This window comes from Pleuronectes platessa, chromosome 3, assembly GCF_947347685.1.
Source record: "Pleuronectes platessa chromosome 3, fPlePla1.1, whole genome shotgun sequence".
Classification (NCBI taxonomy): domain Eukaryota; kingdom Metazoa; phylum Chordata; class Actinopteri; order Pleuronectiformes; family Pleuronectidae; genus Pleuronectes; species Pleuronectes platessa.
Window position 1 is genome coordinate 5743008 of NC_070628.1, and position 22298 is coordinate 5765305.

At 44.9% G+C, this 22298-nt stretch overlaps 1 protein-coding gene across 1 annotated transcript in view; it reads right to left on the minus strand.

Annotated features, from left to right (window-relative positions):
- LOC128429417 (protein sidekick-1) overlaps positions 1-22298 on the minus strand; it is a 48664-nt gene that overhangs the window by 298 nt on the left and 26068 nt on the right. Inside the window, exons 13-22 of the mRNA XM_053415512.1 lie at positions 21895-22081; positions 20849-20947; positions 16774-16968; positions 9294-9495; positions 5063-5166; positions 4870-4940; positions 4009-4147; positions 2490-2546; positions 2291-2392; positions 11-18 (exon numbers count right to left, since the gene is read on the minus strand). Of these exons, the coding sequence (XP_053271487.1) occupies positions 11-18; positions 2291-2392; positions 2490-2546; positions 4009-4147; positions 4870-4940; positions 5063-5166; positions 9294-9495; positions 16774-16968; positions 20849-20947; positions 21895-22081 (1164 nt within the window). The remainder of the gene's footprint in view (positions 1-10; positions 19-2290; positions 2393-2489; positions 2547-4008; positions 4148-4869; positions 4941-5062; positions 5167-9293; positions 9496-16773; positions 16969-20848; positions 20948-21894; positions 22082-22298) is intronic.

Below are 22298 nucleotides of genomic sequence, written 5' to 3' on the forward strand. Positions count from 1 at the left end.
GGGGGGCCACGGACGGGGCTGCAGCAGGAGAGACGCCTTGTTAGACAGGTCTTGTATCTTTGTGAGGACCATTTTCAAGTGAGGACCTTATTTATTTATTAGTCAAGGAGAAGAACTACACTACCCACAACCCTCAGCTGTAGTTTACCATAAACTGCGAAAATCGGCTATGATCAGATCCTTCAGATTTACTACAGGTTACTACACTACACACTTCATGAAACACTATATACACACATACAAGCTACACAAGAAAATTTATTACAACACTATATGAAAATCAAGGTTAAATTCAAGAAGATGTGGTTTGAAAGGGATCATTCTGAATGGTTTATGGGATGTGTAGATTTTTCACTCTAGAACACACATACACACACTTTTTTTGCAAATCAAAGGTTCTATGGTCACGTCACGAGATCATTTAGCTGTTCGGACTGGTTCCAGATTTAAAACTCTTTTTTACAAGTTCTGAACCATCGATGGAGAAACTACTTCAGGAACCAGAGCCGCTCTAAAAGTGGGCGGTCACTGTTACGCTCTCCTGGGTTCGGGTTAGGACAGGTGTTGGTGATGGTTAAGGTTAAGGTTAGGGACTCAGGAATACATTGAGTGTCCTCGATATGTTAGAAGTAGAAGATTGTGTTTGTGTGTTTGTGTGTGTGTGTGTGTGTCTGTGTGTGTGCAGCTGGTTGCTACAGAGGAAGTCGGTAAGATATGTTCTATTCTTCCAATTAGAATGGGCCTGAGGCGGCACCTTGTTACCCCAGCGCACCACACATATGCATGAACATCTCAGCAGTTGCACCTGAGGCTAAAGAAAAGGCCATATCACCCCGTTTCATCACCCCCCCCCCCCCCCCCCACAAACTGGTTATGAATGCAGGACCAGTCTGGTGGAGGGAGTGTGAGATTGCATAAAAACTTGTGGGTGTCGCCATCATAAAGTGCAAATCCCAGTACGCCCATAACTCTGCCTGCAGGGCCGAGCCCCACAGATGATGCTGCTGCACCTCCTCCTCCTGCACCTCCTCCTCCAGCACCTCCTCCTCCTGCACATCCTCCTCCAGCACCCGGATTCCCCAGCCACTTTCACCAGGATACTGTCAACACCATGAGAAGGCTACACCAACTCAACATCGCCCCCCCTCCCTGATGCTGTCTGATGCTTCTCCACTTCACTCAGAGTCAGGATCAAATCACAGTGAAACCAGTCCCATAAATGAGCCTGTTTTTTTGATCAAGACCCAAATTGTTTTTACTGGGGAAACAGTAAAAACAGTGAAAATGAGAAAACAGATGAAAACTTCCTGGATCTGCCTCCTGAACTGGATCCCCGCCAGAAATGATTGAGTTCTCTCCTGATCCAAATTGCATCCAATCACAAAGTTACATGGTAATTTGTGTTGTTTATTTGTGTAAACTTGCTAATAAACATAAAAACCAACCAACAAACAGACAGGTGGGAACAAATTTGGACTCACACTGACAATAAACTCAGTTTTGACGACACATGATTGACATTTAAAGGCCTCACATCCTCCTGCTGTCGTGTCATTCAACCCATCCTGCTCAACATGCTCGCTAAGTGTCATGTAGTAAGTGTGTGTGTGTGTGTGTGTGTGTGTGTGTGTGCGTGTGTGTGTGTGTTTGCATGTGTGAGATATATTTGCTTTCCTATCTGATTAATGGATCCATGGTTCGACTCTGGTGAAAGTTAAACAGGGGTTGGGCCATCACTATAAAATAAATGACCTTGTGCAGCTCTGGATCACTTTCAGATATCCACACACACCTGCACAGACACACACACACACGCACACTTATCTAATCGAGACTCTACACCTATCAAATGCAATGTCACTCAAGGGGCAGCAGGAGCAGGACAGGGGGCGTGGACACGACAAAGAACGAATGAGAAGAGAAAGACAGGAGCACCGGAGCGGACGGGGGGGGGGGGGGGAGATTGGATGAAGCCGACAAAAGCCGAGACTCCTTTTGACCAAACAATCCCAAACTCAAAAGTCCACTTACTGGTTTCTTCTATAGATTTCTACCATATCACAGCACCTTTCAAAGCAGATGGGAGCAGCTGTGATGGAAATCCTCACGGCTGCTGAGTGAAATCAACAGATCGATCTCCATTGAAGCTAAACTCCGGCTAATGCTGAAGAATGGGACACAACCACTTAACTGAAATGCTCCTTTGTGAATCGGAGAGAAGAGCTAGATACACAAGGCTCAACAGTAAAACAGCTTCTCTAACAAGATGTGTAAAGAGTCCTCCACTGACCTGCCTCTCCCACGGACACCTCCACGGGGGCGGAGGGCGGACTCTCTCCGATGATGTTGTAGCTCGTCATCACAATCTGGTAACGGGTGAACTTCTTGAGCTCTGCAGAGAAACAACACACAAACAGTTGAAAGACTTCACCAGGACACACAAGCCGAGGCGGAGGAGGCGGTGTGGTTTCTACAGCCGGACGACTCACGTGTCAACTCGAACTCTGTGAGCGAGGCGCTGCTGACGCTCTTGAAGGTGCTCTTGGCTTGAGGGGGAAACACGGAGGGAGAGTAAATCCATAAACATTTCACGTTCAACAATAAATTGTGCAATTATAATGCTATTCGATAAAATGACTGTGTTAAAGACTTTTATGCCGTGGCCGCTGGACGGACACAGATTCCCCCATCTCGTCGGGCAGATACTCAATCTACTATAAAGCACGGCCGATAATAATGTTTTATTATTGGAATGTTATAGTGCAATATGGGTGGTCTCATGGGGGGGCGGGGGGGGGGGCTTGTGAGGGCTGTTTGCTCACTCTGTCATCATAGTCACACCTGCTTCCTGCTTTGATGTGGAAATCATCTGAAAAGATCTTTAAAATATATTTTCAGTTCTCGTTTTTCTTAAATATTTAAAAAAGCTGTGATTGAAAATCGTATCAAGAACACGTCAGAGCTTCATCTCCCTGTTCAGTGATCACATCTGTTTTATTAAGATTTCCAGGTTGTAAATCTTCCACAGAACGTGGTCACTGAGCTTATTGGTGCAAACTGTTTTCATCTGCGATTCTCTTTCACTGCTTGTTTTTTGTGATTTCACATAATACCGACGCTGACATTGAAATATTTTTCATTAAATAAATGATTTCATCGCGGCGCCTTGCTGAGCAGCTGGTTTGTATGATCTGAAAAACTCACTGATTCTTACTTATGTGTTCCTCTTACAATAAAACTTTTGTCTATGATGAGCCACAGTAAAGTTCTATAAGAGCAACTGACCCCTGATTAAAACCTTGTAATTCACACACTGACAGAGCAGCCATCAGAGTTCAGTGTGTTGCTCATGGACACTTCGGCAGGGCAGTGTGGAGGAGCCGGGGGATGACCTGCTCTCTCTCTTCGCTCGGCCTCAGCTGCCAATGAGAATACAGGACCTGTAGCTCCACTCAGTGTCTAAAGAGCCTGGAGGCCTTTTATTACCCTCTTAAAAAAAAAAAAAAAACTTACAGGGAATGTGTTTAACAGGGTGTTCACTTGCTCTCAGGAAGTTTGTAAGTGTTGGAATGACTGAGTTCACGATCTGCACGTGTGACCACACAGTGTTTCCACAGCTGGGGAGAAAATCTACAACTACACAGGTTGGAATGGTTGCAGCTAAATGCAAGTGGGTTAGAAGAATACATATAAAACTAAGAATAACTAAGAATAACATCTACACTGGAAAACAAGAAGTCATATAAAGTATTGTCAGGTTACGATGATACTGACTGATCTTGTTTCATTCATAATAAATTAGGTTTAAAGCTCAGGACAGCGTATTTAAGACCTTTTACTGGATCCTTGTTATAAATTGATAATTAGATAGCTACAGTTGATAAAATCCCCAAAAATGAGAACCCTGCTTTGTCTGAAAAACCAGAACTGATGTTTTCAAACAAATAACAGAGAATTTAAAGTTATAGAAATGACACAGTTATCTTTATTAGCATCTGTCCCACTCACTTGTAATGAGGGAGCTGGTGTTGGTGCTCCTGGTGGTCTGGACCTCTGCCTCAGTGGAAGCCGAGCTGTTCACTGGAAGCTCTCTGTAGTACAGCCGGTATCCAGTCAGAACCCCGTTGATGCCCTCGTCACCGGGCCGCTGGCAAACACACAAACAAGCACATGAAGAGAATTAACAATGATCCCAAGTAGAAAACTCTCTGAGGGTTTTTCTGCTGTATGTGATTCTCTGTGATTGACAGGACACGGGCCGGCTGGCAGAGCAGTGTTTCATCGAGTCCACTTTAAAGAGCGGCCGTGCACAGACAGAGCGATGCTTCATCGGGTCGGGCACCTCTTGTAAAGGATGATGAAATTGCTGGTGACTTTGTTTTTCCACCGCCTCCTTCTGCTTTGATACGAGGCGAGAAGGAGCAGGAGGAGACGTTTCCAAACGGCGGAGGAGGAGGAGGAGTGACGATTTACTGTCGGTTCACGTTTGGCCACAGACTCGCTCCACCTCCCTGTAACTCCCCGGGCTTTTCTTTCTCCTCCCTTGACGGACATGGCTGATGTTTGCCTCTCTTGCCCTCTAACATCTCCCCTGCTGCGATATTCTCATTAGGACTTTTCAACATTTGTCCTCCCCACCCGGGACGATCTGTCCCCTCCGTCTGTTCATCCTTCTCTCCCTCCGTCTCCTCAATCTGTCTCGGCTGCCCTCTGAACTTCCCTTGCTTCAGTAACAATGGTAACTTCCTCCACGGACACAAACACTAAAAGATTAACCCACACTCCCAAGTCTGTTTCTGTGTGGGTCTGTGAGTGTCTCTGTGTGTGTGGGTCTTGTTGTTGTTGTTGTTGTTGTTGTTGGGACAATACCTTCCACGTCACCAGGACTGAGGTGGTGGTCGTGGGCTTCACTGCGAGGATCACTGGAGGCTGATCGGGCACTAGAGAGGAAACACAGGAAGAGAGTGAGGAAGAGAAAAAGACACAGAGACAAGCTTCTGTCCATCTTTTAAAATCCACAGATCCCCTCATCCTCCACTTTCTTCTCCTCCCAGTCTCTCACCGTCCTGCAGAGTGGTCACAGCCTCCGTCTCCTTGCTGAGGACGCTGTCCCCGACATCGTTGGTGGACATCATCCGAAACTTGTACGATGTGAAGGGCTCCAACCTGCAGACCAAACACATTTATATATATGATATATATAAGCATTCAGTGAGGAGGTTATATCTCTATAAGTGCTTCGTTGATGCTCTTGAGAATAATTCATGGATCGAGTATATTTAGGGGACAGACATTTATGAGTCTGTGCAATTTGGTGCGGATCCAAATAAAAACCTTCATCTAGTGAATTTAAATGTGAGGAGGCTGTTGGGCCTAAGCCGACGTATATATATATATATATATATTTGCATTTTGGTTCAGGCATGAATTTATAAATCGGTTCATTAGAATATTGAGAGACGGACTTGATGCACAGAGATCCACAGAGATTGTTTCAGTGTGATTTTTGTTATCACTAAAACCAACTGTGATGAGGGCATTGCATCTGTAATTCCTCCAATAAAAACCACAGCAATACAATTACACTCGTAACGTTGAGCACGACTTGTGTAACACAGCTGAAGATGCACAGGGGGGGGGGGGGGGGGGGGGGGGTCTCCTCTGCAGCAGCTGTGCCTTGTGATCATCAATCAAAACGAAACTCTTCTCAGTGCTCACAATGGATTTTCACACATGGCAGTGGAAGCACCAGGTGTTAATCCAACTCTCAGGGTTTTTTTTGGGGGGGGGGGGGGGGGGACTTGAAAGATGTGACACGGGTGAAAATTGCATCTCCGTGGTTCCTCTTAGCTGCAGGACTGATCTTCAGTCTGTGGAGGTTTCACAGTGGGTACTTAGGTCTGTGTTATTACTACTGTGTCCCTCACCTGTGAGGGGAGGACAAATAGAGGTAGAGCTCAGGAAGATAGTTGTTTCCCCTCACGGTCCATTCATTCACTCATCCACTGTGTGAGTAGACTAAATGTGGCAGGAGGGTGGGTGGAAGAAACCTTTATGCATCTCCTCTGGCTTCATGAATACGTGGAAGATTTAGCACCACTGTGATTGGATAAAATAGATTCTTACCAAAGTTGCTGATCTGTTTCCGCTATTGGTCAATTAAATATATTTTTGTTAATCTTCATTGCAAACCAGTGTGTGCTCCTTCAGTCTGTGTTCAGTTATTCAACATTCAGTGTTAAGGAATATTTAAATGTTTCTTTTCCCTTGTTACTCGAACAAAAAGAAAAACAAGGTTCTATAGAAGACACAGAGAATTCAGCTCATCAAAACACAACTCTACAGCCCACAGGTGGTCAGAGAATCCACCGGGTCCCTTTAACTCCGGCTCCTCCACCTCTCACAGCCGTGTGTTTCCACTGGTCTCCAAAGATCACACCAGGTCTTGAATATTAATTATCGTACACCTTTAACTAATTGTCTCCCCTGCCAAAGCATTTTCACGACCACATCTTATCTGTGTTTCTCCTCTGTGCAGAGTGAAGGCCTTAATAAGAACAGGAAGACAATTTACACCGGTCATATTGAAACCAATTTATACCCAAGAGCCACTTACAACCTGTCCGATGAACATGGACCCATTCACAGCTGCTCACAGCTTCAACCCCCTCTCTCCCTCGAACTGGGACATTGATTACAATTTAAAAAAAGGACAGTTGGCTGCAAAACAGTAATTTTTCTTAATTCTTAATTTATCTAACCCATTATAAACACCGGTTAACAAGAGTGATTCAATAATTAGCAACAAGAAGTCATTCCACCGCTGCTCCCACGTCCACATGCAAGGCCCCTCTGCAGACTGTATTTACAGAGCTTACTGGGAGACGGCAGAGGACCAGTTGGAAATTCATCTGGCGACAGAGGAACTGCTCGAGTGTCCTCTTGTATAATAATGAGCCGGGCGCTATGAGGGACGAGAAGGGCCCTGTGGGGTTGTGGGTATCGTAGGAATAGGAACATCAAAGATACCAGGCTCAAAGAGGGTGGGGTACCAACAGCACTGGGAGGATGGGGAGGACAGTGTTTGAAAGTGTGAGCCTGTGTGTGAGCCTGTGTGTGTGTGTGTGTGTGTCTGCGAATGAGCCCGGGGACTTGGATGTTTTGGTTCCAAAGATGTCTCGCTGGAAAACAACAATTAAGGACAGATAACAAGTCAGTATGAGCGTGAGCAAACGGGGATGTGAGCTAATTCCTCCACCCGGCGGCGTAATGAGAGCATTCAGTGATGGAGTGAGCTTAAGAACGCCCTGGTCGTGGCAGAGCGACTCTCCCTGAGGCCGGCTGGATGCAGTGACACTGAGACAACAGTCTTCAGCATCTCAAATAGTCCTGAGATGGCTTGTGTGAAGGAGCTCACTGAAAAGCGCCACGAAGCAGGAGGCGCACACTATAAACACAAATAGGCCTCATCAGGGTTCTGCTGCTCGGTCGGACCACAATCACCTGCTGCTGTAATGACAGTCTCAAGAGGGAGGAGAGGATGGAGGGATGAAGAGAGAGAGGAATGGGAAAGAAACAGCGTTCAACTGGAGCCGAGGACGAGTGGAGGTGACGCTCGAGGAACGTTTGATGGGTTTTTGAAAGCTTTGGCTACTGGTGGCTGGACGGAAAGGTGGTGGCAGCAACTGGGACGAATACTGGGAAGGTTAAAACTGGACGAAGAAAGAGAGATAACGGATAAACGGCAGAGAGAGAACTTGAAAGCATGATGGCAGAGAGAGAGAGAGAATATATTAAGAAAGATAAAAAAGACAGAGCTGCTCCTGCTGTGCCTGTGATCAGCTCTGCAGTGATTAGGATTATTCTGCTCTCTCTGGTGGTTTTCTTGTTTCCTCCATCAACCTTTTCTTTACTTCCTGTGCTAAATTCAAACAAATGTTTCTGTGTTCTAATTCTCAGTTCTTTGCTTTGAGAATTCACAGCATCCCCCCCCCCACCTCTTTCTGTCCACCCTCTTCCCCGAGGACGCATAAACATTACAAGATTTCTCCCGATTGCTTCAACTCGTCTAATTCCAACATGCTGCACTAAACCCATCTTTCCATATTGAATATAAATACCCAAATATATATTTATATAACAGTAATTGTTCCTGTTTTCTCCGGAGATTCTTATCGTGGTGGAATCGAAGCCTAGGTGAGCCCTGTCCCTCCTTCGGTACCGTTGCTTTCTGATGTCACGCAGCACATGTCAGACATTTCAAATAGACTCTTTTAAAAAAAAATACTAATCTAGAGAAAGGATTTTAAAAATACACTGGCTGGCCACAGACATGATGCTGAGCTGAAAGCCTGGGAGGACGTCAGAGCAGAATTGTAATTGAGTTACAGCAAAGGATGAGGAAGAAAACATTTGAAATCAGATTTCCATCAGACATTATCCTCTCGAGCTGCTCAGCTCAGACTCATGTAGAGACAGACAGTGAAGGGACCACTTCCCTCGTGGAGAAATCGGTCTGAGAGCATCGGACACCGCTGGAAGTTAAGATGTTTGTCAAACACTATCTCCTGAGGCCTCGCTGGGTTTGCTGGAGTGTAAACTTTCTCAAATCCAAATAAAGAGCAGGACAGAGACGTTAATGTTCAGCCAAGTCCCTTAAAAGCATGCGGGGGGGGGGGACTTCAATGCTGCTGCTGCTGTGAATGGAGCTTTGTGATCTCTCCTTAAAACCTAATAAGAAAGAGACGCCTCGTGGAAGTAGCACTCAGTGCTGTCGGTGGAAAGTGAATCAGCAGTAGTCATGCAAACATCGCAGGTAACGTGTCAGAGCAAACATCTACTCAATGCACCTCCTTCCAGTTGCTAGGCTCGTTTGTGTGTGTGTGGTGTGTGTGTGTGTGTGGGGGGGGGGGGGGGCAGCATGACGGTGCAGTAGCTACGTCTGTGTTTGAACCCCTGGTGAGTTGGAGGCTTAATGGTGGAGGTTGCATGTTTTCTTCTCAACGTCCCAACACACGCAGGTCAGGTGAATTGCTGACTCTAAATTACCCATAGGTGTGAATGTAAGAGTGAAGGTCACTGGTGGTCAGGACCTTAATGAACTGGCCTCTCGTCTTTGCCCCAGTCTCAGCTGGGATTGGCTCAACTCCCCCCTATGACTGTCTAAGGATAAGGTGAGTCTAATGGATGGATGCTTGGAGGAGAGGCTTAGGCAAACAGTCAAGTGGTGGAGTAAACGTACTATATTCTGTACAAGCTTCTTTGTGTGTGTGTGTGTGTGTGTGTGTGTGTACCTGTCAACGCTCCAGGCGGTCACGTTGTGTGGGATGTCAGCGATGTGTGTGTTCCAGTCCCCACTGGGCAGCTGTTTGAGCTGCACAGTGAAGTACCTCAGGGGAGAAGAGCCCGAGCCTCCGGTCACCCAGTGGAGGTGGAGGCGCCGGGACTCCACGCTGTCCTGAGGAACGTACAACTTCCTCGGAGGCTGCGGCCGCTCTGTGGACGTGGGGAAGGAGAGAAGATATGAAAAGATGAAGGAAGTGGAAGGGAATGGAAAATAGGCGAGGGAGCATTTAGAAGTTTAAAAGTAAACCCAGTCAAACATAAAAGCTGCTACATGAGTATGAGTATTGTTGTTCGTAAACATGAATTCACTTTAGATTTACAGTTGGCGGACGAATCAAAAGACGGAATTATCGCTCATTACCGCGAGTGAAGGAGGTGTCGGATGCAAGGGGTTAAAACACCCACAGGTTTGTCTCACAGCGCAGACGTGGGTGTTTGTTATGGAGATAAGTTTGACCTTTTATCCACTGACAAATAATAAGAAAACCAAAAGAGAAAAGAGTTTTAGAAAAGTGTTTGTGCCATTAGGAGCCTCCACAGCAGCTGGGTTGTGGTGCTAGAAGTTCACCGGTAGTCGCGATACATGGATGTGTGGGATTTGTGTGTTTGTGTTAAAGCTCGAGCATGTTTAGAGAGTCGGATGTTAAGAAGTGGAAACCAAAGACTGTTTGTAAAGACAGATGGCGCTTCTCCAGTTTATCCCGATATCCAGAAATGAAGCCAAATGATCCTGGACGTGAAAGCCGCCATTTTGCCCATTTGGAGACTCCAGACTTACTTGACACATGAACAACAAACATCAATGTGATAAGAACCACCTGCAATGACAGACACCACCTTTGAGATCATGTGACTTGTTAGTTTGGTCCATGTCCCATCTGCTAACATGGAGGAGGCGGGGCTTACGATCAAGAGGCTCTGGCTTCACTTTTGAGGAAGCCGTCATTTATATATACAGATCATGGTGGAAACTCACAGATCACGACTTCTAGAAGGAGCTTCCAGTTAGTTTCAGTTCGACTCTGGATTAAATTAATTTGAATACAGCGTGAATCTCTACAAGTATAATAATCTTTAGATTCATCTGCTGTCACAGTGAAGCCTCCTCTACCAGAAGTCATGTAAGAATCTGATTAGAGATAAGAAATCAGTTTTTCAAAGAGTAAAATCTAGATGGAGAAATCCAGGCTTGTCTAATCCCCCCCCCCCCCCCAGCTTTGACTAAAGAATCCCATGTTTAATAAATCAGTTTACAGCCGAGTCAGCTGGAACCCATGCAACCTGAAATGCATATAAAAGCCTGTGTGAGATGATCGCTGTGCATTCGATCTGCTTCTCCACTGATTTCCCTCTGATGTGTCGCTCCAGATATTGAAATGAGTTGTGACCTTAACCAATGGAGGCCATCACGGATCCACATGCTGCAGATCGCTTGTAACACCGGACACGAACGTCCCACATGTACATCACACACGTGCACCAGTGTGACTGCTGCAATGCATGTATATGTTTAAATGAAACAAGACATCTAACCACTGCTGTGTGTGTGTGTGTGTGTGAGAAAGAGACTGTGGATTTGTCTTCACTATTCAATTAGGAGATGAAAGATGGCTCCAGGAGTCAGTGTCTTTGTGCGACTGTGTTGCCGGTAGCTGTGTGTGATTAGTGGACGTGAGCGCACAATTACTGTATGTGCACGTAGACACAAAAACAAAAAACACATGGTCGGGGGGGCATTGCTGTTTAATTTCAGGGGCGGCGGGTTATCGAATACGTCTTGAAATAAAAGCTCTATCGATTCTCTCTGAAGATTAATTAATCGCCACTTACGCTTTGAAACATACGCAGAAGCATGGGGGCATATTGACACACACACACACAGACACAGACACACACACACACACACACAGGCACACCCTTCCCTCATTCATCCTTATCACAAGTCATTTTAGTCAAATCTGTCTGTCTCCCTTCTCCCCTCTCGTCTTTCTTCTTCATCTCCATCCAGATTTCACTGTTCTCTGCCTCCTTTGTTTCCCTGATACCATCTGTGTCTCCCTGTCGGCTCCCCTCTTGTTCTGTTCCCCAGGAAAGATCGTGTTCTGATAATCAGCTCATAACTGTCGGAACACGTACTGCCCTTTGAGCACTAACACGACTGTTTACTGCTACACCGCGGAGAGGGGGTGGGGGGGGGGGGGGGGAGAGGGAGGACGGTCTGGATTGTTAGAATACGGATCTTCAGCCACGCAGCTTCAGTAAAATAAACTTCACACTCCAATCTGCACGACTGTGGGGGGGAAGATGCTTTCGAACCAGGAACCTTCACGAGACTCTTCCCTTCATACAATATACATTTGATTTATTCAGTGTTTAATGGAAGCATATTGTGAAGTGTACACTTTTAGTTATTTCTTTATATTCAACGTTATATTAACACAAATTATCTGTTTTAACCCCAAACTGTGGTCATCTGGTCAGAGCTGGTCAAATGGATGGAGCCCAATAAGCAGCAAACAAACAGGAAACACCAACGAGGCTCTTCTAAGTGCTCGCCACCTCAGAGGGGGGGTCTTCAGATACTTTCACTAGTTGGATACTTTGGTTTAAAAGAGTGTTTATCTCAGATATTAGACTACCTATGATGTTTTGGTGATATATATTTGTTTTTTGTGAAGAGTTTAGCTCTCTGTATCTGTTCTCTTTTGTCGAAGTGGGTTAATACTGTATATTTCTAACTTTCAAAAATCCACCCCGTGACCCCTCATGCCCTCCAGCTCCGTCCCTAACCGGGTGGTGCTAGAAGAAGGGGATGATGGGGTGGATGGGGGGGGGATGGATTTCTGCTAAATAAAGCAACTGGATCATTCTTTACCGGATCAGTTATCACCCTCTTGGAGACAAACACCCGAATAGACAAATATCTCTGGAGGGAATCACAGTTTTTGTCCATGATACATGCGGCACGTTAACGCTGCCTCACACACACACAGACACTCACACTCACACACACACACACACACACACACACACACACACACACACACACACCCCCCCCCCCCTGCAGGCCCACTCAAAAAAACAATTTTCTCTTTCTAGGGATTAAGTTGGTCTCTCCACCATCATCAGAAAGAAATCTCTATTAGGCCATTCCGTCTATCTCCCAGTGAGAATGGGCCATTATGTTGCTGAAGTGGAACAGGGAACCACTGAATTATTTTTCTAAAGAAATCCTGATAATGATGCGGCCGATGTCACGATATCTGATCCAATTAAAATGCACTACACACGCCGAGGGCTCCGAGCGGAATATCAGACACCGTGATTCCAGTTTTTCATAAAAATTCACTGTCACGATTTGTTATAAGGACTTTTGCAGCATTTCAATGCTTCACCAGACGTGTGGCTGACAGAGAGAATTGGACAAAGAGATCAGGGACGACGTATATGAAAGGTTTTGAGTCGTGTTTCAAAAAGTCAAAAGTTATTCTTCCGATGGTCCATTGAGACACGAGAGCCGCTGTTACTTTAGAAGTGACAATGAAAGTGATCTTTTACTTTCAAAGGGATGGCTCCTCTTTTCTCAGGAGTCAAAGAACCTTTGGAAATTCATTTTGCTAAACATTTAATTTTAGGAGAAGGAAAATATGTTATCACGGATTATCAAAAATAACAGGTTCCAGTAGCAATGCTGTGTTTTTAAAACTTAGTTTGGTGAAAGAAGATTGTAAATTGTCCATGTCTTTCTATTCATTATAATCAATATTCTTTAATTAAATTGAATCAGGATGAACTATAATGGGAATCACAGGGAATTATCCCCCGGCTCTACAGACCTTTTCTAAAACTGGCAACAAGAACACTTTCAAAATGTTGTTTCAAACTAAAATTCCCGACCACTGTCGACAACAAATTCGTGTAAATGTAAAAAAAGATATTCACCAGATGTCAGTGAGTTCATGAAACATCTATTTTTACAGTTGGCTTCCTGCTGTTCATTCCGTTAACTAAACACAATCTTCTCCTGTCGCAGTTTTAGAGAAATGTAAAATAAAATCATCTGTATAACCTGGTGCACATGTCAACCGGTAGTTGCGTCAATGAAATAAATAGTTCTGAAAATACACCGAGACGAGATAAAAGCATCTGAGGAGGATGAAAAACTGAAAAATAAACTTTATTCCTCAGTCGCTTTAGCTCTTTGAAAATCAAGTCACTATAAAGAGCTGTTCATCCTCTCTGTCCATCAACTGCCTGAAGGAGAAAATGTGATTTTCCGGTTCAAGGTTCGACAAAACTAAGGAGAGTCACAGCTCAGTCTCCATTATCTCTGTTTGTATGACTGTTCTACTTCATCTTCTGTCCTGAATCACACAGTTGGGGACTTCTTCCCTGCCCACAACAGAGCATGATGCCATGAGAGACAATTCAAATCTTCGTTTCACTCGACAAGTCAGTTAATTTGAGTCTGTTTAGTAACACAATAAACACAACGAGGGTTTTGTTCTGAAAAGTTAACATTTTTCATGAACTGTTGCACAGAGACTCGGGGGAGTGTTTGAAAACTCCAGACGCTCGTTATGCCCTCGAGCAAATAATACCTGCTGATTTCAATATCTACATTTGCCGCCGTGCATGCTCTGTTCAATCCGCTGGAGATTTCTAAAATGTCATTTCATCTTTTTCTCTCTTTGCTCAACGACTCGTGGAAAAGGTCAGACGTCTTATTTTTGCACCAACACTCGGAGCCCAGTACAAACGGATTGTGCACGTTCAGCCACTAACTGCTGGTTGGATCGAGGAGGATCTGTCCGAGCTGTTTGCTTTTCTGCGTCTGGACTTTTATCTTTTGCAAAGATTTCACAAAGACCACGACTCATTACACATGTTGAGTAGAGATCATAATAATTTTAAAACCTACCGTACCCGTCCCACACTTTAAGAAGTAGCAAAACCCGAAATGTCTTTGACCAATTTGCCTCTATTTGAAAGTTAATATGAAAAATCACATTATTTTCTACTATAAGAGACTATGATACAATTGTGAAGAGCTCAGGTACAATTAATAACATTAATCAAGTCACTCCTGCTCAACATTGGCTCATTTACAGGATTTCCTGACCAATCTGGTTTATTTAAAGGGGACATATTATGAAAATTCCACTTTTATAGTGATTCTACATGTTAATGTGGGTATCTGGCAGGTCTACCGTCCCAAAAACTCTGGAAAAAAACAACTCCCACGATTTGTTGTGGTTCCTCTATTTCAGAAACTATACACTAGAGTGCGTCCAATGGGATAACGACCGAAATAAGCGTCATAGTCTCACCATGCCCATGTAGGGAGCCTCCCTACATGGTCTTGGACGAGCGAGCTAACGCTAGCAGGGCTCCACCGGCCAGCATGTCTGCTACCCGTCAGACATTTAAGTGGCCGCATAAACAAGGGACCCCCGGGACACCTCTAAACGTTGACTCAACAGTGTGGAAGGAGGCTGCTGCTGCGCCAGCTCAAGCTCCCACTGCTCCCACTTCTCCCACTGCGGGAGACTCAAAACAGGTCAATCTGAGGAGGGCTGTTTTAGACAGGGTAAAAAAGGTTCTGTTTTAAATGATCCTTGTGGTATTTTGACCAAAATATGTTACAGACATTTCATTAAGACCCCAAGGAACCAACTTATGGTAAAATGGGCATTATATGTGTCCTTTAAGACCTTTTATGTTCATATTCATCTTTGTACTCGAATGTGAATTTCCTAGCTGCTTCCTGTTGCATGAACGCAGCACAGGACGCTTCATAAGCAGCAGGACTGGATGAAGAAAGCAGATTTTACTCGTCATTACTCAAAGCCTCCGAGCTCACACCCCATTATTCTAGTTGAATTATCCAGTAATGTAGAGAGGTGTTTTTTTTTTGTTTTTATAAATAGAAAACAAAGACACTTGTTATGCTGGTTCCATTAGTGTGTGATTTAATACAGTTTCAGAATTTAATCACACTCTTACCGGGCCTGTGTTCATTCATTTTTAAAGAGAGAGAGAGAGAGAGAGAGGGAGAGAGGGAGAGAGGGATTGATTTTTAACAATCACACACAACACAAATTACTGCTCTGTGTCATTTTTCTCCCACGTGAATGAAGACTTAGGACACGTCTCACTTCACTGCTCGGTGCAGTTGTTCAGATAGCACCTATAACTACATATATGTCTTGTTAAGTATTTAATGGGGCTTTCAACCACGTGTTATGTTCCTCAGCAGGGAGAACAGGGAATGGACTGTGTTTATAAAGAGTTATTCTGGTTCTTAACGACCACTCAAAGCTCCTCAAAGTACAGCTGACATTCACTTACTACTCACATATTCACACACAGCTCTGTATCTAGGGCTTTGTCTATCAGTCATGCATCTTACATGTGTGTGTGTGTGTGTGTTTGAGTGTCTTGCAGAATTAAGTGCATTACAAATTTTTTTTGCTGCAAAATATTGTTTTGAAAGAAACAACAGTGACGATTAGAAAAGCTCCGTCGTCCATTAACAAATATCTCTGTGAAAACAAATTTCTTTGCTTTTAATCCCTATTAAAATGAATTTGTGTTCCTGAAATTGAAGCACAGGGGAAAAGGTTCAAAGAGGAAACCGTCTCTCTCGTTCAGGATAGTTAGTTTTACTTTCTTCATAAACAATTTGCCGTCAGCCTCAGGACGACTCTATAGTTAAACACACCGGCAGTGAGACTCCAGGCAGAGCCGAGAATATCCCCTCTCATCAGATGTGTGCTTGATGAAAAGACGCCTTGATGAATGACTCACATCATCTCATTGTTTCCTGTCACACTGAACAAACACTGTTCAAATTAGATTTCTATAAATTCTTTAGGTATGTTCAGCACCTTGTGGTTCAGGGTGAGGCGGAGTGTCGGGTCGGATGTTTTTAAAATCGGAGCGTGATCCCGAAGTACTGTTAAAGTGTGTGTGGGGGGGGGGGGCTGACTTTCACAGTTCAAGTCACTGATGTTTGCCTGCAGAGACTTCTGGGGGCTGCACCCATCTACTTGAACTCCATCACACGGGCCTGTGCTCCGTGTCGGCCACTGAGTTCCTCCGAGGAACGCTGGCTGACATTTCCCTCCCAGCACACGAGGCGATCACAGTCCGGACTGGTCCACTTTGTTCTCTGGTGGTGGAACAAGCTACCCAATGTGATCAGAGCAGGAGAGTCCATCTCCTTCTGCAATCCATCTTCTCTCCTCCCTCTTGAAGACTCTTCTCCTCTGAGAGCACCTCCTCTCTCAACTCTTCTAACTCCCTAACATGCCTGACAAGCACATACCGTGCACCTCCTTACCTCAACTCCAAAACTTTATCTTGTTGAACAGATTCACCACTTAAGAGTCAATGTAAATGTACATGTGTGTGTGTGTCCCTTACCTCTGCGTTCCGTGGTGACCACCAGGGCCTCCTGCTCCTCGCCCCAGCCCACCGAGGTGCGAGCGGTGAGCCGGAACACGTAGGTCTGCTCCGAGGAGAGACCAGTGACCGTGAACTGGCGAGCGGTGGAGCCCACCTCCACCGTGGTCCAGCGCAGAGGCTCCCTGCTGTCCAGGCAGTAGGAGATCTGGTAGCCTGGCGAGGGACAGAAGCATTAAAGACGCAGGAAGACTGAGGATTGAAGACAGAGTGTGAATTCGATCCTCGGTGTGTTTTTTTTGTGTGTTCTACTTTCCATCAATGAACCCACAGGAATCAAAGGAGGAACAACCTGAGACAGGAGAGAGTCTGGAAACACAACTCCACGATGCCAGAGCTCACAAATCACATTTCCACAACAAAAATAAACAGACACACACACAGTGTTCATTTACACGTCTTCACCACAGACTGCGTGTGAAGAGGAATGAAGCATCTCCCCCCCCCCCCCACTATTTAGAAATGAAGCTGAAGATACGAATGTTGTGCATTTGGAGAATTAGTTTGATCAGGGGAAAGGAGTCACACTATTCTTATATAATCAAATAACATAATACAAATATATGTAATATACATCAAGGGGATAAGAAATACCTAAAATATAAAAAATCTCTTGGAGAAATGTATTTGATACTTTGACCTTTTTCAGTTGGACCCACGTCCCACGTTGGGGGAGCTGTCAAGTCTTCTATCTTTATTGATATTTCCAGTATAGACTCTCTCATTCCCAATAACATAGAAACAATCTTAACATTCAACTCACACACACACTCTCACATCCAGACGTTCCCCCCCCTACACATGATGTAATCCCACGTCCCTGCTCTGTCCCCGTGGCTGTGACCCATGGCGTACACGGCTGACGTCTGTTTCTCTGTCTCCTGTGCAGCCGGCCATGTAATAACACAACCACACTTTAACACATACACACACACCGTGAAACCACTGATCCCAGACCGGGCTTTCCACAGGCCACTGGCCACTCACAAAAAAAAGAAGAAAAAAAACCTCAACATGAAGATTGTATTGTACAACCAACACGCACAATCACGCTTCCGTGAAGTCACACAAAACATCTGAGGAGAGCGCGGCGTGTGATTGGTGCGGGGGGGGGGGGGGGGGGATGATAATCTGCTCAGAGGATCATAATCTGGTTGTGTGGTTGATAATCTCATCAGATCTGAGTCTGTGTTAATGTGCACGCAGCGTGTGGAAGATTATTGGATAACAGCTCCACTACAAATCCTCTCGCATCCGAACAATTGGGTCAGAGCGCTTCATTATGTTCGGAGCTGAATCTCATTAGCACGTCGCTGCCATCAGACGCTCCAGGCTAAATCTCCATTACAAAGTGACTGTGTCATGTCAGCGCGAGGCCAGCTCCCTCTTCCACAGACAGATTCAACATGTGTCTCCTCCGGATTCTTCAGGCTCTTCAGAACCTGTACCTGCTTGTTGTTGTGGCCTCGTCTGAATCGATTTGTGTCTTTGATTTGAGTCACCACCACCGAAAGCCACTTGAAAGTAAATAGTAGTGAATTCTTTGTGCTGTGCTTTTACTTTAATATAATTCTGCCACCCTGACTCTTCTCATCCCTCAACTCCCATTTCAACACTACAAATTGTATATTGTGTTAAATCATGTCTCCTTGTGTAGTTGTATCAGTGGATCTGAGGATAAAACTCCACTGAGGCTCTATCGGACAAGGTTCTATACATCATCTCCTTTTAGACCTGTCAGCCCTTTTCTCTCCAAACTGTGACTGAATGCTGAACGTTAAAATTATCACTTTTCAATCTTAAGATCGTAATTGATGTGTTATCTTTATGTCACGGCTTGTTTTAATGGATTGTTATATATCACATCTATATGAGATATTAATCTGAAGCCCTGGAGATGTGCTGATTAATTGATTTACTCCTGCATCTATTCAATTTGTAACATTTTCTTTTATTTCCCGTCCAGAGAAAATATTCATCCAACCATCCTTGAATGAAATAAACCATTGAAGCAGAGTTTAGGACCTCTGTGTAAAGGACCTTTCAGATAAAAACCATTTGTCCTGTATTGGCCGTGTCTCTCGGAGCAAAATAGTTGTTTTCTATTTTTTGGTTAATTGCCTGTATTGAAACTTGTGTTGTATAATTTGTGGAGCTCAGGAACACACTCCTTTGTGTTGCTATTCCACCTGAGCTCTCAGAACCTGTCGACCTGGGTCCGGACAGAGATTAAGAAGTGATATTCGGGTCGGGGGGGTCACGTGGGACTCGGGGGGGAGAGCAAGCAGTTTCTCCTCCATTGTGCGTTCTGTGCCTGGCAGATACTTTGTTTCTATTGGATGTGTAAATGTTTGTCGTACTTTGTTTGGTGCAGCAACACAACCTTGTGCAGCACAAGCTATTGAACAGGATGGTTTTCAGAGCACAGCAGGGGGCGCTGTAGTTTTTTAAACAGTGAAACAGAGAAATTGTTATAAAGTCAAATTAGAGATGTTTGAGAGATGAAAGTGGTTTGTGTGTGTTTGTGTGTGTGTGTGTGTGTGTGTTTGTGTGTGTGTGTTATTCCAAACCCTTGTGTTAAATTGGTTATGACATGGCTTTTGGAGCAAATTAAAAAATGAAGTACTAAAACCAATTAAGTAGTTTAACATATACAAACTGACTACCCCGAGAACTTAATTTTATGGCTTTAATGCACAAAAACCACATTACATGCTCAGATTTTAATTATAATTAATATGTAGTATGGAAATGGGAGGCGAAGTCAGTTTGCCACTGGGATGTTTGCGTGCATGAGGCTTTATCATATTCATATAGACGCACGAACGCTTCACTGCCTCCTGCTGAATTAGATTGTGAGGCGTCTGAGGTCACGTTCCTCCTCTGTCCACTTTCTGTGTCATCCCCCCCCCCCCCCCCCCCCCCCCGTGGGTTGAGATCCCAAGGAGAAATGAGGCGGTCATGAGCACTGAAGAAACCGGTGCACCACAGTTATTTGTATCTGCATGAACACACACACACACACACACACACACACTCACAGACCCACACAGAGCAAGGACACAGCAGGACTGGCCGTTTGTGTGTGTCCCTGTGATGGAGAGAGATTTGCCCTCCCACTCATCCTTCTGTCACAGAGTGGTGTCGCACTAAATGTCCTCCCTCTTACAATACAGTCACACATCACTCACACTGTCCTGCTCGACTCCCTCACCCACTGGGAGGACAAATACTACTGCTCTCCCCCTTTGTGCCACACACACACACACGCGCACACACACACACAGACACACACAAACACACACACACACACACCTGTCCCTGCTCTCACCTCCATACATCTCCTCTCTGTCTTTTTTTCCCTTCTCCAGCCACTCACATGTTCCTCGCTTGCTTTTCTTCTTCTTCTTCTTCTTCTTCTATCTGTTCTTTCTGATTCACTCTTCAATTTTCTGTTTCAGAAACAAGTAATGTGTGTGTGTTAGTGTGTGTGTGTGTGTGTGTGTGTGTGTAACTCCCTGTGTGCCTATACAGTATGTGTGTTTATGTATGCATTAGAAAAGGGGTCTTGCTTCAGCAGCTATAATGGCCTTTTTTCCCAGGTACAAGCCTGATGACTGACACACACACACACACACACACACACACACACACAGACACACACACACATACACTCAAACACATGTACATAAATACCAACAATCCTTGGCAGTGAAGTGGAAGGTAGAAAGAGCTGACCCCTGTTTGAAAGCTAAAAACAGAATCAGCTCTTTTCCATTTTACGGCTTTTACTTCCTTCCTTCCCTTGAAAGATCACAGCAGTGTGTATGTGTGTGTGTGTGTGTGTGTGTGTGTGTATTCACGTGTTTAAAACTGCTAACTCATTCCCTCTGCAAACTCTATCCTTCAGCAATTGAAAATAAATCTATTGTCACCACAAGCATAAAACTTTTAATGATGATTAGACCGTTGTTATCAAATATCTGCTTTCTTGTGAGTGTGTGTGTGTGTGTCTGTGTGCGTTTGGGCTTTGTACCTAGTATGATGCCGTTGGGGTTTGTGGGCGGCTGCCAAACCACCCTGACTGATGACAGTCGAACTTCTGGAAACACCATCCTGACAGACGGGCCTGGGACTGGAGAGAAGAGGAGAGACGGGAGTTTGGCAGGAGAGTTAAACTCTGATAAAGAGAAGCTGGAGCACAGAGGAAGAGGAAAACAACATCTGAACATCATGTCTATAATCAAAAGGCTCATTTATGATAAACGTTATATACACATGTGGAAGTGGACACACACAGACACACACACACACACACACATGGAGTCGGTCTTATACATTTTAAGAGGAAGCTCTTAAAGACACAAAATAAAAAATGTAATTTTCTCTCAACCTCACACCGACTCCGTCTTTGTTCCTGATAAAAGCACATGTTCCACACCACCAAATACCCATCAACCCGAGTGTGTGTCTGTGTGTGTGTGTGTATGTGTGTGTGTGTGCGTGCGTGTGTATGTACAGTATGTGTATGTGTGTGACTGACAGACAGGATGGAGCTTCATTATACATTGCCGGGAATTGACTTTCCCGTTCTTGTTTCATCCTGAAATGAGAAAATCTTTTCAAACGTGACACTGTTTGATAGAGGAAGAGTGTGTGTGAGCGTGTGAACGAGACTCTCTCCGTTTGCACGTGTGTGTGTGTGTCTGTGTGAGTGCGCTTGTGTTGTATTATTCTGAAATACCAGAGTGGGTTGCTGGCATCCTGAAAAGTCTGCCATGGTTACCACATCTCTGCGAGAGATCTGAAGAGATCCACACACACACACACACACACACACACACACACACACACACACGTCTACACAACATGTTCTCCGAGTTTAGACAGGGGAGGGGTTCTGATGGATGAGCTGAACCCGCTGGGTGATGGGTGCAGCGGTGGAGAGACGGGCTGCGCTGACAGCCGAGGTGCAAGGAGGTGAAGAACAGCTTCAGAGGTGAGACGGAGGCGAAAGTGTTGAAGAAGCTGCCGAGCAGAAAGGTCAGTGATCACAGGGAGACACTCTGAGACAGGTCCTACCGTCCTCTTTGGTCCGGAGCAGGACGGGGCTGCTGAGGGGGCCGTCCCCGAGCTGCGTGAAGCCCAGAACCTGCAGCTCGTACACCGTGTAGCGCCGGAGGAGCCGGAGGAGCAGCGACACGTTGCCTTCTCCTTCTGTCACCTGAACACTGGGAGGAAGGTCCGAGTCCTTCTCACTGAAAAACACCTGGAGACACAGACACACACACACACAGCAACAAGTTACACACAAATCCACGTACACAATCACAGATAGAGATAAAAAACGATTTGTGATATTCTATACTTTTGTTATTGTCAACAACTCCCACAGAGAACAGAACCAGCAGTGAGTTACTCTCTCAGTAATTTGAGTTTCTTACTCATCCCTGAGTCTGTTTGTTTCCAGCTAAGACATAAATCTT